Source organism: Alosa pseudoharengus, unplaced genomic scaffold (genome assembly GCF_046254945.1).
Source record: "Alosa pseudoharengus isolate Yale_2024_CS ecotype anadromous, Long Island Sound unplaced genomic scaffold, YU_APseudo_1.1 YU_APseudo_1.1_scf_21, whole genome shotgun sequence".
In the NCBI taxonomy this organism is placed as follows: Eukaryota; Metazoa; Chordata; class Actinopteri; order Clupeiformes; family Clupeidae; genus Alosa; species Alosa pseudoharengus.
Genome location: NW_027468674.1, coordinates 8,291,161 through 8,306,867, shown reverse-complemented (window position 1 = coordinate 8,306,867; position 15,707 = coordinate 8,291,161). Strand labels below are relative to the sequence as shown.

At 42.0% G+C, this 15,707-nt stretch overlaps 1 protein-coding gene across 2 annotated transcripts; it reads right to left on the bottom strand.

Annotated features, from left to right (window-relative positions):
• Window positions 1-157: 157 nt before the first annotated feature.
• On the bottom strand, window positions 158-13,425 carry cmn (calymmin). 2 transcript variants are annotated; one of them, XM_076298871.1, is made up of 17 exons: window positions 13,307-13,425; window positions 13,075-13,146; window positions 11,405-11,497; window positions 9,426-9,491; window positions 9,056-9,118; window positions 8,824-8,895; window positions 8,455-8,526; window positions 6,531-6,584; window positions 4,915-4,968; window positions 4,753-4,821; window positions 4,418-4,489; window positions 3,684-3,746; window positions 2,984-3,061; window positions 2,665-2,703; window positions 1,731-2,069; window positions 864-917; window positions 158-693 (listed from the first exon to the last, which is right to left on the bottom strand). In XM_076298871.1, the coding sequence occupies exons 2-17, from the start codon at window positions 13,127-13,129 to the stop codon at window positions 689-691; spliced, it is 1,248 nt and encodes a 415-aa protein (XP_076154986.1). In that variant the 5' UTR covers window positions 13,130-13,146; window positions 13,307-13,425; the 3' UTR covers window positions 158-688. The 2 variants fall into 2 exon arrangements, with proteins under 2 accessions (XP_076154986.1, XP_076154987.1); XM_076298872.1 differs by having other exon boundaries at window positions 11,432-11,497.
• Between the last annotated feature and the right edge of the window lie 2,282 nt (window positions 13,426-15,707).

The window sequence follows — 15,707 nt, the reverse complement described above, 5'->3', positions numbered from 1 at the left end:
TGCGCAGATTTTGCGCAAGTGTCGGAGAGACAAAGTAGCCTAATCAATTTGCCATAAAATTGCCACGAGAGAAAGAAACATTCAAACACACATGATTCATGTTTAAAGTTTTTTTTTTATTAAATCAAAAGTGTCTAAAAATCAGACAGGTGCTTGCCACAGGAAGTATATCAGCTTTCTCACGCAAAATAAACGTATTTGTGTGTAGTTCACAGTGCCTTCTAGTGCGCTCTGTACACAACATGCGCTTGAGGGTAAATTGAGTGGAGTGTAATTTTGTATATTTTTTCTTATCTGTCTATTACAACAGATGGACTGTCAACATTTCTTAGCAGAGCTATTCTATTTATGATGCATGAGAAATGAAGTGATACGATTAACATGAACATCACAAAGGTCTCCAAAACACCTCAGCTGAAAGACAAATGGACAGAAACTTGTTTTATGCATAAAAAAAAACATGAGATCAAATCTAAAGTAAACATTCAGGGAAAGACCTCATTGACAGAAAACACTCGTATAAACATTTGTTTACACTGGATATGGACAATAATACAAAAGTATGGCCAATTATAGACATAAAAACTAAATGTAATTAATAAAAAATATACAACAACCATGACAATAGAAATACAAACATATCAAGTAAAAGATATATATTTAATCTATGTGGTTCCCATCTGCATGATTAGCCTGCAATGACACACAAGGAGGGAAGTTAGAGGGTTAAAAAAGAGAAGTTTAATTGGGCAGTTCCCCACAAAATAGAATGTCATTATACTTATTGAATTGTTTAGAAGGTTGTGAACCAAACAAATGTCAACATGTTCTTGCATTACTATATAAGTAGTCTACACGCTCACCTTGGTAACCATTACCAAAGAATCCATTTAGCTCATACTTGGTTTCTTTGCCACCTTCAAGACAAAATACAACAGTTCAATATGAGTTTATGGACATCTTAACAGTTCTTTAAGGACACAGTGACTGTAATCTGTGGTACGTTTTACAAGTCTCTAAATAAACTGACAGATTACACTACTGCTACAATACTACTGCACTCTCTCTTATTGGTCACACCTGACATTTGGCTGACTGACCTGCAGTGTAAAGCAGGGGACTGATAATATATACTGAAAAGTACTGAGCGTACACTGGAGATCACTGTTTCAGTTCACTGGGGTCATTGGCAGTGGCCTCTGATGCCATATTTGGAGACATCACTGCCCTGACCTGACCCATTAAGCCGTCTTTAATGACGTACCGTGACCAAATTATCCATAGGAAACTACAGGCTAGTGTGAAAGTTTACTTCAAAGCTAATTTAAATTTTAGGTTTCATATATTAGAAAACGGTAGAATTAAAAATACGTTTGGCAAAGCATAGTAAAAGCATTTAGTCAGTAAAGCTTTGCATAAGCTTTTAAGAAAGCAGCAGCTATGATTATGTACTCATGAAGACCTGTCTCATCTTAATGATGATGTCTCTCCCTCATTCTCTCTCTCTCATTCTCTCTCCCTCTCTGTCTCTCTCTCATTCTCTCTCTGCTCCATTCTCTCTCTTTCACTCCCTCACTCACACACTCTCCCACTCTTTCTCATTCTCTCACTCCATCACTCACACACTCTTTCATTCTCTCTCTCTCTTCTCCATTCTCTCTCGCTCACTAACTCTTTTGCTGTCTCACTCATTCTCTCTCTCTCTCTCTCTCATGGAGTTTCTGTGTTACCTTTCCATGACTTGGGGTGAAAGTGGAACTTGAGGTGCTGTTGGATGTGTATCTGGTGTGAGTGGGCCCCCGGCTGCAGCAGCACTGGCGGAAGCTCGGCCTCGTGGACGGAAGCCTGAGGGGGGGGCTGGCTTGGGGGGGCCCCGTCGGCACCCGGCACTTCCCCGCCATCACCAGCAGGGGGCGCCGCCGACACCAGGGGCACCACAAGCGACGAAGGGGGCAGCGAGGAGTCATCAGGCAGCGGGGCGGAGACAGCAGGCGCGGGAGCCAATGAGGGAGCAGCGTCGCTGTCGACTGGGGCGGGGCCAGCGGAAGCAGCAGGGAAGAAGGAAACGGCTGAAGGAGGAGGAGAGGAAAAAAGAAGGGACAGAGAGACAGAAGAGGAAAGAGAGGAAAGATGAATATGATGAGGACAAGAGAGAAAAGTAGAGAGGAAGATGATGAGATGGGTTGAAGAAGAAGATGGAAAAAGATAGAGAGAGGAGGAATCAAAAGATGAACAGAATGAGAAAGGGAAGACAGATAAAAGATTGTTTAAAATGATTGAAGAAAGACAAAACGATTGAGATCATTAAAAAAAGGATGAAATGAAGACAATAATAAGATGGGAAGAATAAAATGATGGATAGAGAGATGAAGATGACAGGGGTCAGATGGTGCCAGGTCAGGGGTCAGAGGTCAGATGGTGACAGGTCAGGGGTCAGATGGTGCCGGGTCAGGGGTCAGATGGAGAGAGGAAGAAAGGTGGTGAGAGAGGAAGAGAGAAGGGAGAGAGAGGGGGGTTTACAAAGCGCACAAGCAACTCATAGGCATGCACACAGCTATCAACACGCACATGCGTAGAAGCATACACACACACGCACGCGTGTACACACACACACACACACACTCATATACACACACACACATACACAACTTGTACGCATCTCACCTTCAGGTTGAAAGGCTCCAGTTACATAATCACCTTTACCTGAAACGTATAGATCATGAGTTAGCAGATATAGTGAGCTTGGGAAGCCAGATCTGATGAGGTTTGAGCAATAGCATCAATCTCACATTAAACAGACTGATCTGATGAGGTTTGAGCAATAGCATCAATCTCACATTAAACAGACTGACAGGAAAAGACAGCACTCAGAATACACTCTCTCAGAATTCACAGTGACTCTCTCTCTCTCTCTCTCTCTCTCTCTCTCTCTCACACACACACACACACACACACACACACACACACACACACACACATGTACCTGTGGTAGGGTTCTCTGCTCCCTCTCCCAGTACAACTTGACCATCAGGCTGTGGCTGTGGTGGAAGCTCTCCCTCTCCTACAAAACACACACACACACACACACACACACACACGCACACACACGATAGAATGGTGAGTGAGTGTGTAGGTGTGTCTGTTTGTCTTAGTTTTTCTTTCTCTCTCTTTCTCTCTTTCTCTTTTTCTCTCTCTCACTCAATCTCTCTCTCTCTCTCTCTCTCTTTCAGTGTGTATCTGTCAGTCTGTGTGTGTCTCTCTGTGTTTATGTGTGAGCGTATATGTGTGTCTGTGTGTGTATTTGTGTATCTCTCTCTCTGTGTGTGTGTGTGTATTTGTGTGTGTATGTATATTTGTGTCTCTGTGTGTGTTAATGTTTAGGTGTCTGTGTGTGTTTATGTTTAGGTGTCTGTGTGTGAGTATGTATATGTGTGTCTCTGTGTGTGTTAATGTTTAGGTGTCTGTGTGTGAGTATGTATGTGTGTGTATCTGTGTGTGTTTATGTTTAGGTGTCTGTGTGTGAGTATGTATGCGTGTGTATCTGTGTGTGTTTATGTTTAGGTGTCTGTGTGTGAGTATGTATCTGTGTGTATGAGATTAAGGTGTTCAGCTAAGAGGAAAGGCGAGACAGTAAGCTGCACATTGCACATAAACAGCTGATAATCAGTAGCACATAAACTGACCAAACTGGTCGATGGATTTGACCCCATCAATCTGCGGAACTGGAGGAAGGGCCTCATACGGAGCTGTAGAGAACAAGGAGAACATATTAACATCATCAAGCACAGACACGGAGAACATATTAACATCATCAAGAACAGACACGAAGAACATATTAACATCATCAAGCACAGACATACTACAACAGACAATTAATTGGATATTTAATTATATAAATTGTAAGGCTGGCATGTAGAAAATTATCACTGCAGAAAGTTATTAATGATCAAAATATAGCATTATAGTTATGTACTGTAATTCTAACAAAATAAATAGATGGATAGATAGATAGATAGAAAGAAAGATAGATAGATAGATAGATAGATAGATAGATAGATAGATAGATAGATAGATAGATACTTTATTTATCCCACATTTGGGATAAATATTATTCAATTAAATGGTGTTTTCATACTGTATTACTATGGCTGTTTTCTGAACTGATCATTCTGAGTGACGGGCATTAAAATGGAACTTATGAGGCTGATGCTGTGCACAGTAGCTAAGAGCAGTTGTGGTACCTAAAGGATGCTGTGTACAGTAGTTAAGAGCAGTTGTGGTACCTAAAGGACGCTGTGTACAGTAGCTAAAGATGGATGTCAAAAGGATGCTGTGTACAGTACCTAAAGATGGATGTCAAAAGGATGCTGTGTACAGTACCTAAGGATGGATGTCTAAAGGATGCTGTGTACAGTACCTAAAGGTTCCACCGACTTGCCATCCGTGATGGGGCCCATGGGGAGAGTTTCATACGGCAAAGCTGGGTTTCCTAGGAGACATCGCCAAGGCAACAACCATCAGATACACAACGAAAGAGTGGGCAGTTTGAGAGGAGAACAGGGCAAGAGTGCACTTCACAAATTTGAGGGAACCAGGGAAACAGCAGGGGAATGGACAGATGCATGGATGGATGGGTGGAATTTGTGATGGAATGAATGGATGAATTATTGGTAGAATGGATGAATGAATGAATGGGTGAATAGACGAATGGATGGGTAGTTGGATGGACCGGAGAATGAATGACAAACTCACCATACTTTCCTGACTTGGCATCGCCTCCCAGGGAGATGGTTTCTGGAGAGTAGTGGCCCTCTGGTGCACCTATGCATAAAGTAAACAACATGTAAACATATAAACAAACAAATAAACACAGAGATATACAAATATACACCTTCATCATATGGTTCCACTCACCATACTGACCATCAGGTTGGCCTTGAGGCCCAGGTGCTTCATAAGGCAGTTCCCCTAAAGACATTTAAATACCATAGATACCACATTAAATACCATAGAAACCACATTAAATACCATACAAACCACATACAAACCACATTAAATACCATACAAACCACATTAAATACCATACAAGCCACATTAAATACCATACAAGCCACATACAAACCACATTAAATAAAATACAAACCACCTTAAAACGGCATACCACATTAACACTAATTTATATGACTAGACTTACAGTACATACACAAACTCATGTACTACAACAGGCAATAAAGCTACTGCTGTTTTTGTAGTAATGTGATACTGCAGCATCACATTCATGTTTATGGTGTGTGTACATAAGCCTGATGTCTATGGTGTGTGTACATAAGCCTGATGTCTATGGTGTGTGTACATAAGTCTGATGTCTATGGTGTGTGTACATAAGTCTGATGTCTATGGTGTGTGTACATAAGTCTGATGTGGCATCACATTCATGTCTATGGTGTGTGTACATAAGCCTGATGTCTATGGTGTGTGTACATAAGTCTGATGTCTATGGTGTGTGTACATAAGTCTGATGTCTATGGTGTGTGTACATAAGTCTCTCTCTCCTTCTCTCTCTCCATCGCTCTCTCTCTCCTTCTCCATCGCTCTCTCTCTCTTCTTCTCCATCTCTCTCTCTCTCCTTCTCCATCTCTCTCTCTCTCTCTCCATCGCTCTCTCTCTCCTTCTCCATCTCTCTCTCTCTCCTTCTCCATCTCTCTCTCTCTCTCTCCATCTCTCTCTCTCTCCTTCTCCATCTCTCTCTCTCTCCTTCTCCATCTCTCTCTCTCTCTCTCCATCGCTCTCTCTCTCCTTCTCCATCTCTCTCTCTCTCCTTCTCCATCTCTCTCTCTCTCTCCATCGCTCTCTCTCTCCTTCTCCATCTCTCTCTCTCTCCTTCTCCATCTCTCTCTCTCTCTTTCCATCTCTCTCTCTCTCCTTCTCCATCTCTCTCTCTCTCCTTCTCCATCTCTCTCTCTCTCTCTCCATCGCTCTCTCTCTCCTTCTCCATCTCTCTCTCTCTCCTTCTCCATCTCTCTCTCTCTCTCTCCATCACTCTCTCTCTCCTTCTCCATCGCTCTCTCTCCTTCTCCATCGCTCTCTCTCTCCTTCTCTCTCTCCTTCCCACAGGATGTCCTGTGTAAAAGTCCTGCTGCAGATGTTTGTGTTTAGTCTGAGAGGATCTCAGCGCAGTAGTCCCAGCTCACCGTATCTCCCTGCTGATCTGGCATCTAGTGGCTGACCACCGTAAGGTGTGTGTGTGTGTGTGTGTGTGTGTGTGTGTGTGTGTGTCTTTCTCTCTGCAGTCGGCTGAGCTCACGTATTTCCCTACAGATCTGGCATCCAATAGCTAACCACTGTACAAGGTTTGTGTGTGTGTGTGAGTGTGTGTGTGTGTGTGCTCGTGCGTGTGTGCGTGTGTGTGTGTGTGTGTGTGTGTGTGTGTGTGTGTGTGTGTGTGTGTGTGTCTGTGTTCATGTGCGTATGTGTGTGTGTGTATATACTGTACTGTATATGTGTGTATGTCTACAGTAGGCCAAGCTCACCATATTTCCCAGCTGATTTAGCGTCCAGTGGCGGACCACCGTATGGTAAACCTCCTTCAGCCGCAGAGAGGGAGAGACACAGAGAGATCAATTAAAGCAGGTTTTCAATTTAATATGTAATATTTATGTTTGATATATGTGGTTTAGATCCACATTATGTAATATTTATGTTTGATATATGTGGTTTATTTCCACATTATGTAATATTTATGTTTGATATATGTGGTTTAGTTCCACGTTATGTAATATTTATGTTTGATATATGTGGTTTATTTCCACGTTATGTAATATTTATGTTTGATATATGTGGTTTAGTTCCACGTTATGTAATTTTTATGTTTGATATAAGTGGTTTATTTCCATTATAGATAGATGAATGGGTGGATGGATGATATATGCACAGAAGGATAGACAGATAGATGGCATGGACGGACGGATGGATAATGAATGGAGAGAAAGATAGATGCCTGGACAGAGTGATAGATAATCTCTAAAGGGCCGTTCACAGCTGGAATGATAACTATAATCATAACTATAACAATCATGATAACTATAATCATAACTATAATGATAACTATAACAATAATGATAACTATAATCATAACTATAACAATCATGATAACTATAATCATAACTATAATCATAACTATAATCATAACTATAACAATAATGATAAAAGCGCCCACACTAACCAACGATAAACGATAAGTCTCTCCTTGTGTTAATGAATGTGATGGCTAAAATGGGTTCTTATTGGCTGTTAGCTTTGTATCGTTCTCAAAATCGCTCTGAAAGTGATCCCCAACGATATCGTGGGGGCCCTTAAATACCGTATTCGGCGTGTGAGCGGCCCTTAAAGGAGAATTCCGGTGTGATTTTGACCTAAAGTGTTTTGAAACATGATACCGAGTGTGAACGTATGTCTCATAGCCCATCTCGGCTTGTCCCCTGCACTCCGAAATCTGGCGCTAGTTAGCCGATGCTACCAACAAGGCGGTCAATGGTGGTGCCTCGGCATCGGCATAGCCATGCAAATAAATCACTGTTTTACACCATTTACGAGGCTCAATGTATCTCCACACTTCATTGGTAGACTTCCGAGGGCCCTGACATTTAAAACGAGACATTGAGAACTTTGAAAAAGCACTGGTAGTTTACTTACAAGACGATTTATACAGACAGTATCTTCACGAAGTTTAGCGTTTGCAGCCATCTTGAATTTAGTCACGATAAGTCGAGCGACGAGTAAGAATGAACAGGTATGATAAGGGATCAGATTCCAAAAATAATTCTGTGGAAATGCATGGATTACAGTTTCTTCCAGTAGCAGCAACTGGAATCCATGCATTTCCACTAAATTCAAGATGGCTGCAAACGCTAAACTTCGAGAAGATACTGTCTGTATAAATCGTCTTGTAAGTAAACTACCAGTGCTTTTTCAAAGTTCTCAATGTCTCGTTTTAAATGTCAGGGTCCCGGAAGTCTACCAATGAAGTGTGGAGATACATTGAGCCTCGTAAATGGTGTAAAACAGTGATTTATTTGCATGGCTATGCCGATGCCGAGGCACCACCATTGACCGCCTTGTTGGTAGCATCGGCTAACTAGCGCCAGATTTCGGAGTGCAGGGGAAAAGCCGAGATGGGCTATGAGACATACGTTCACACTCGGTATCATGTTTCAAAACACTTTAGGTCAAAATCACACCGGAATTCTCCTTTAAATACCGTATTTGGCGTGTGAGCGTCCCTTAAATACTGTATTCGGCGTGTAAGCGGCCCTTAAACACCGTATTTGGCGTGTGAGCGGCCCTTAAATACCGTATTTGGCGTGTGAGCGGCGTGTGAGCGGCCCTTAAATACCGTATTTGGCGTGTAAGCGGCCCTTAAATACCGTATCTGGCGTGTGAGCGGCCCTTAAATACCGTATTTGGCGGCAGATTTCCCGTCCCCTCCCAGGCCCGCGGGTTGGCCTCCATACGGGAGTCCTCCGAGTCCTGAGGACACAAACAGGACACACTCATCATCGCACCGCAATGTACAGCCATATATGGACATTGGACACAGACAGATATCACGCGTCGTGTACACAATATATACATGTACATTCAACATAGATGTCCAATATCTAATTATGAAATGGATTCAATTCATTTTTCATTTACATAAGTATTCAGACCCTTTGTTATGATGCTTGCAATTGAGCTCTGGTGCATCCTACTTCTATCAATGGTCCTTGAGATGCTTCTACAACATTTTTTGTATAATTGTAATATATTTGCTGTTGAACTCACCATACTTGGCTCCAGATTTTCCATGGGATCCTAATCCAAGGGGTTGAGATTCGTATGGCAGAGCTGGGCCTCCTGTGGCACAGAGGGGTGATGTTAGAATGAAGAAATGAAGAAATGGTCAAACTGATGGACACACACACACACACACACACACACACACACACACACACATACACACAATAATATTGGAGTGCAGAAGCTCAGTAGATCAAGTTTTTCGAGTGAGACTCACCATATCCATATTTACCAGCTGATTTAGCATCATATGGCTGTGCAACATAGGGCATATTAGCTCCTAAGAGACAGAGAAAGGGAATTAAACACAAACACAATTAAACACACACACACACACACACACACACACACACACACACACACACACACCTTAGACATGAAATCAAGCAAGCAAACTTGGCAGAACAAATGCATTTGAAGATATTGATAAAACAAGCAATGTAATCACATGCACTTTAATGCTTTACCCTGTAAGACCAGATCTTGTACTATATAACAATTATTATAAACACACACACACACACACACACACACACACACACACACACACACACACACACACACACACACACAGGGCCACAGCCTACCATATTTCCCTGAGGGGTCTGGACCCAGTCCCATGGGTGAACCCCCAAAAGACAAACCCCCAATGCCTGAGAGAGAGCAGGAGAGAGAGTGCATGAGAGCAAGCAATGGAGAGAGAGAGAGGTGGAGAGAGAGGGAAAGGTGGATAGTGCATGACAACAAGCAATGGAGAGAGAGAGAGGTGGAGAGAGAGGGAAAGGTGGATAGTGCATGACAACAAGCAATGGTAGAGGGAGAGGTGGAGAGGTAGAGAGTGCATGTGAGCAAGCACTGGAGATAAAGAGAGTAATGGTGATGGTCATGTGATGATGTGGTGATATGATGGTGATGATGTGGTGATGGTCATGTGATGATGTGGTGATAGTCATGTGATGATGTGGTGATGATGTGGTGATGGTCATGTGATGATGTGGTGATATGATGGTGATGATGTGGTGATGGTCATGTGATGATGTGGTGATATGATGGTGATGATGTGGTGATATGATGGTGATGATGTGGTGGTGATGATGTGGTGATATGATGGTGATGATGTGGTGATATGATGGTGATGATGTGGTGATGATGAGGTGATGGTCATGTGATGGTGATGAGGTGATGGTCATGTGATCGTGATGGTGATGATGAGGTGATGGTCATGTGATGGTGATGATGTGGTGATGTGATGGTGATGATGTGATGATGGTCATGTGATGTGAGATGGTGATGTGAGATGGTGATGTGAGATGGTGATGTGAGATGTGAGATGGTGATGTGAGATGGTGATGTAAGATGTGAGATGGTGATGTGAGATGGTGATGTGAGATGGTGATGTGAGATGTGAGATGGTGATGTAAGATGTGAGATGGTGATGTGAGATGGTGATGTGAGATGTGAGATGGTGATGTGAAATGGTAATGTGAGATGTGAGATGTGAGATGGTGATGTGAGATGGAAATGTGAGATGGTGATGTAAGATGTGAGATGGTGATGTGAGATGGTGATGTAAGATGTGAGATGGTGATGTGAGATGGTGATGTAAGATGTGAGATGGTGATGTGAGATGTGAGATGGTGATGTGATATGTGAGATGTGAGATGGTGATGTGAGATGTGAGATGTTGATGTGAAATATTGATGTGAGATGGTGATGTGAGATGTGAGATGGTGATGTGATATGTGAGATGTGAGATGGTGATGTGAGATGTGAGATGGTGATGTAAGATGTGAGATGGTGATGTGAGATGGTGATGTGAGATGTGAGATGGTGATGTGAGATGTGAGATGGAAATGTGAGATGGTGATGTAAGATGTGAGATGGTGATGTGAGATGGTGATGTGAGATGGTGATGTAAGATGTGAGATGGTGATGTGAGATGTGAGATGGTGATGTGTGATGTGAGATGGTGATGTGATATGTGAGATGGTGATGTGAGATGTGAGATGTTGATGTGAAATGTTGATGTGAGATGTGAGATGGTGATGTGATATGTGAGATGTGAGATGGTGATGTAAGATGTGAGATGTTGATGTGAGATGGTGATGTGAGATGTGAGATGGTGATGTGAGATGGTGATCTATGAGTTGCTCAGTGAAGCTGCTATTGCTGCTGCTGTGGCTGAAGCCGTCTTCTCGTTAGAGCACAAAGCCGTGTGAGCAGCCTCTCTGGCTTCATGTCTTCTCTTCTGCTTCTTCTCTTTTAAACACATACACTCACAGAGAAAAGGAGCCTCTTAGGCGCAGTGTAAAATCCAGAAGGTATTCATGGATTTCATTTTTGTTTCAAAAGGAGGAGGTTCGGTCTAGATTGTCATGACATTGACATCAGGAGCACCGCACTGTTTTTGAGGATCATACAGATTCTGAAACAATGTCTACACATAACCCTTTATACTGAGTAGAACAGGGTTCTGAGTAGAACATTTCAGACATCTTCTGTTAGGAAAAAGCTAAACGTGGTCCTTTTCTCTGTGAGCGTATGCTCCAAAAGCTAATCTCTTTACCTTCCATATCAGGTTCGTAAGGCTCACCATACTTCATCTGCGACTTCCCCTCTCCTCCATAGCCCATTGGCTGGCCCCCATACGGAAGTCCACCTATCAGAGAGTAGGAGTCAAGGTCAGGTGGGTCAAGACAAACATCCATGCAGACATACAATGACTGAAAACCTAATATGCAACAAGTTATATGCCAAGCATGACTTCTGCCATCCTTATACCAGAAGACTTCGAAAAGATCTGGAAAAGATTTTTGAAAGACTACAGTCTCAGACCCTCTCACATCTAAAGACAAGTCATAGAGTTTTTAAGTCACAGACTAGTCAAAGACTATGACTAGACTATTTTGCAACGACTTGGGATCTTGCAGGGTTACTATTTACAAGGCTGCAACTAGATTCTTTTAAATTGTTTCCCATTGTGCACTAGATATCAGCAGGATCTCAAACGATAGTTTACTCATATCAAAGTCATATTTTCGTGTTTCGCCAGCATTGTTTCATGTGTCACATCCCTAGCCAATATAGAGTTGTTCAGCCACATGGAATAGCCGACTAATAATTTATAATGTGCAAAATAACAAATAATCATGTAGGCTACAGCTGTCACCTACTTTCGCCTCTTCTTGTTTGGTGTTGGAGAGAAGTCACTAGGCCCTTACACACTGCCAAAATCCCCGCAAAATTATGTACCAAATTCACAGAACGCCTGTCCTTTTTTACATAGACCGAGGCGGAACGGCGGGACGAAGTGTCTCACCAAATTTACTACCAAGCACCCTAGACATTTTGCCGAATCGATAAGTTCCGGCACCAGTGTGAATGCGTTAAGGTGGAAAGGGGAATCTGGGCGGGCATTTCGAAGCTATGTCCAGCCCACCACAGGAGATTTCAAATAAATCTAACTGATCAAAAGCAGCAATAGCAGAGACAGCACATTATGACAATCTTTAAATTCACAATGTCTCCAGTCATTTAATGCCTGCTAGAGTTGACTGTAGCTCGGAATGCAATCGGTTGCCATAATAGGCTATTCTAAAATCCAGCGATAAAACAAAGCATGAACTCATGAGTGTCTGTCTGCCCTATCCTCTGATTTTAATGTTTACAGATATCTTGGCAATATTTGTAACATTTATTTTGTATTTGGCCTGTTATAAAATCATGTATTGAACAATTTAAACACATTGTGAACCCCAAAGTTGGAGACATGCATATAGACATTGCAAAAACCGGATTATATAGTCGGCGACTATATTTTCAAAGTTGTAATGAAATCATGGAAGTTTTACTGGAGTCGCGGTGCGCTCCCGTCAACTAGATCGCTTAGTGTAAGGTGCCAATCGTAGCATTTTAAGTCAGTCCGATTCAGTCTTTTTCTAGTCTCGCCGTTACGACAATAAAACATGTTTGATATTATCGCAAGTCTTTTAGTCGTGGCTCATGCAATAGAGACGTGAATATAGAGACCAATAGTGAAATCGCTCGATAATCATATGGTGTAAGGCCGGCATTAGAAGATGTGTTAACGATTTTTACTTCCATAAGATTTTTCGCAGCCCAAAGATACACTGCAGTGCTTTCTATCTTTATTTTTAAATATTTTCTATATTTTTTTTGTTATTGTTATTTGTTGTGTTGTTGTTAATGTTATTTATTTTGGTGGATGATTTGTACCGTAAGCTCCTCCAGATTTCCCATCAGGCCCAAGGCCAGCAGTCTGGGGCTCCATGGGGAACTGACTATTTCCTGTCACACACACACACACACACACACATACAAACACACACACACGCACACAAAGCATCAATACAAGGAACATTTAAATTAAATTATACCAGCTAATATGATTACATTAATACAAACAAACATTTAAACATACAGTATAACAGCCATTATGATTACCTACATTGATTACAATGAAAACATTAAAACCATATAGACTGCACTGTGCTCCCAGAGCTCTCAAGACGGCCAGCAATGCTACCGGGTTGGTCTGTTAATGTCATCATGCTGTGCGCTCTTCACGCCAAGAGAGTCATCATTGCCCATGGACTTTTACGCAGGTTAAATTTAACCAATGGACTAATTTAACATGATTTTTTTGTAATTGTTTATGTTATGTTTTACTATTTTTCACTGTGTGCATAACACCATGCACTCTCAAAATAGGTACAGTTAACACCACAAAACCACTACAATAACTGGATACTTTATTTACTGTAAACACACCATCAAGTCCAGCGGGGACGATTGGTGCTCCGTTGTAGGGGAGTTTTCCTGCTCCTGCAGCCCAAAGCAGAACGGTGAGACAAGGTAAATAGGGCTCGTGAGTTATGAGTCCAATTCTTGCATCCTCCACAGGTCATGCAACTCGGCCACTCTGACATGTTTACGCAATAACTCAGTCAACTCTTGCAGAGTCCAGGAAAATATTATGTTAAAACGCTCCAGTGTGAAAAAATCCAACATATACAGTATAAAGTATAATAAAGTATATATAAGTAAGTATATATACTCTTTTGATCCCGTGAGGGAAATTTGGTCTCTGCATTTATCCCAATCCGTGAATTAGTGAAACACACACAGCACACAGTGTACACACAGTGAGGTGAAGCACACACTAATCGCGGCGCAGTGAGCTGCCTGCATCAACAGCGGCGCTCGGGGAGCAGTGAGGGATTAGGTGCCTTGCTCAAGGGCACTTCAGCCGCGGCCCACTGGTCGGGGCTCGAACCGGCAACCCTCCGGTTACAAGTCCAGAGTGCTAAACAGTAGGCCACGGCTTGGAAAACAAAATAATAAAAAAATATTTATGAAAATTCATATAATCATATATATGAAAATGGAGGATATAGTGTTTTGCAACCAAACTCTTCATATATATAGGTAAACCATAACTGTTACCTCCAGGTTTTCACTTATACTGGAAGATGACCACAGATGGTCAACACAGAGTCAAGACTAGTGTGATAGAAACCACAGAATGATACACAAACTATGCTGCCCAAAAGCTGCCATCTTTGCCCATATTAGGAGATCAGGGTCAGGGTACCATGTTTGCCCATGCGAACACATGTCCGGATCTCCTTATGTGGGCAAAGATGGCAGCTATTTGTTGGCGGACTTAAGAGGTCTATTGTCCATATTGTCCAAATTTCCCTCACAGGATCAAGGATTCTTATATTGTGTTTACATGTACTGTAAATCTGTTTATGTGATTTTTATATTGTTTTTACATGTACTGTAAATCTGTTTTGTTTGTTGTGTCACTGGCTTGTGTCGCTGTTTTTTTGGTCTGTCTAGTCCATATGTCTTTCTTCTAAGTTATTCTGTCCTTATTAGTCTGTCTTGTCATCAATGTTTCTGTGCAACTTGTGTATCTGTTGCCCCAGGGCTCCCTTGTAAAAGAGATTTGAATATCTCAATGGGACATCACCTGGTAAAATAAAGGATAAATAATAAAAAATAATAAAACACAGGTGGCGCTTGCATGACCCACCATATTTCCCAGCTGCAGGGTCCACTGCTGGTTCGGCCGCCGGTCCCGAGATGTCTCCTGCTCCCGCTGAAACGACACACAGGATTCAGCCATTTACAGGCTCACAGGCTGGAGCAGCGCACAGTGCTTTACAAATGTCCTTTAGATAAGTAGATTTGTCAACCGATTCACTGATTGCAAAATTGAAATGGACCATTCAAACTCACCCGATTTGCCCTCTCCTCCAAGATAGTCAGCACCTGCTGGCATACAAAATATAAATGTTGAATCTGACCTAGAGCTAAATAACTTAATATCTGAACATGAAAAATGTATCTATACTAAAATGCTGCACAGAATAATTTACACACTAGTGCTCCCTGGTGGTTAGAGCAGGCTAGTGCTGTCTGAACCAACATCCACATTTACTCTACACTGTCAGCTTGATGTTCACCTTCTATCTTTTTAAACTACCCATGACAAACTAAAAACAGGTTCTTGTTTGTACTGTTTGTTTTTTTTCTTCAAGGTAAATGTGTGCTGACTGAGAGGACTGTTCTTACCAGGACCGTAACCTGGGTAAGCAAGGGGCGCAAATCCATTTCCATAGCCTGACCGTACAACAGAGAAAGTGGAGAGAATTAATATGGTTGAAAACACAAATTTGTTTCATGCTACCATGTGATTGGCTGAGCCGATTCTTACCTGGCTTTCCTTTTGTGGCCTCTCCCATCCCAGCTGGAGCTGAAAATAAACAACAAAAGCAAAGGGGATGTACAACCAACCAATCACAGACATGCTGTGCACAGTTTGTCAACAATAATAACAT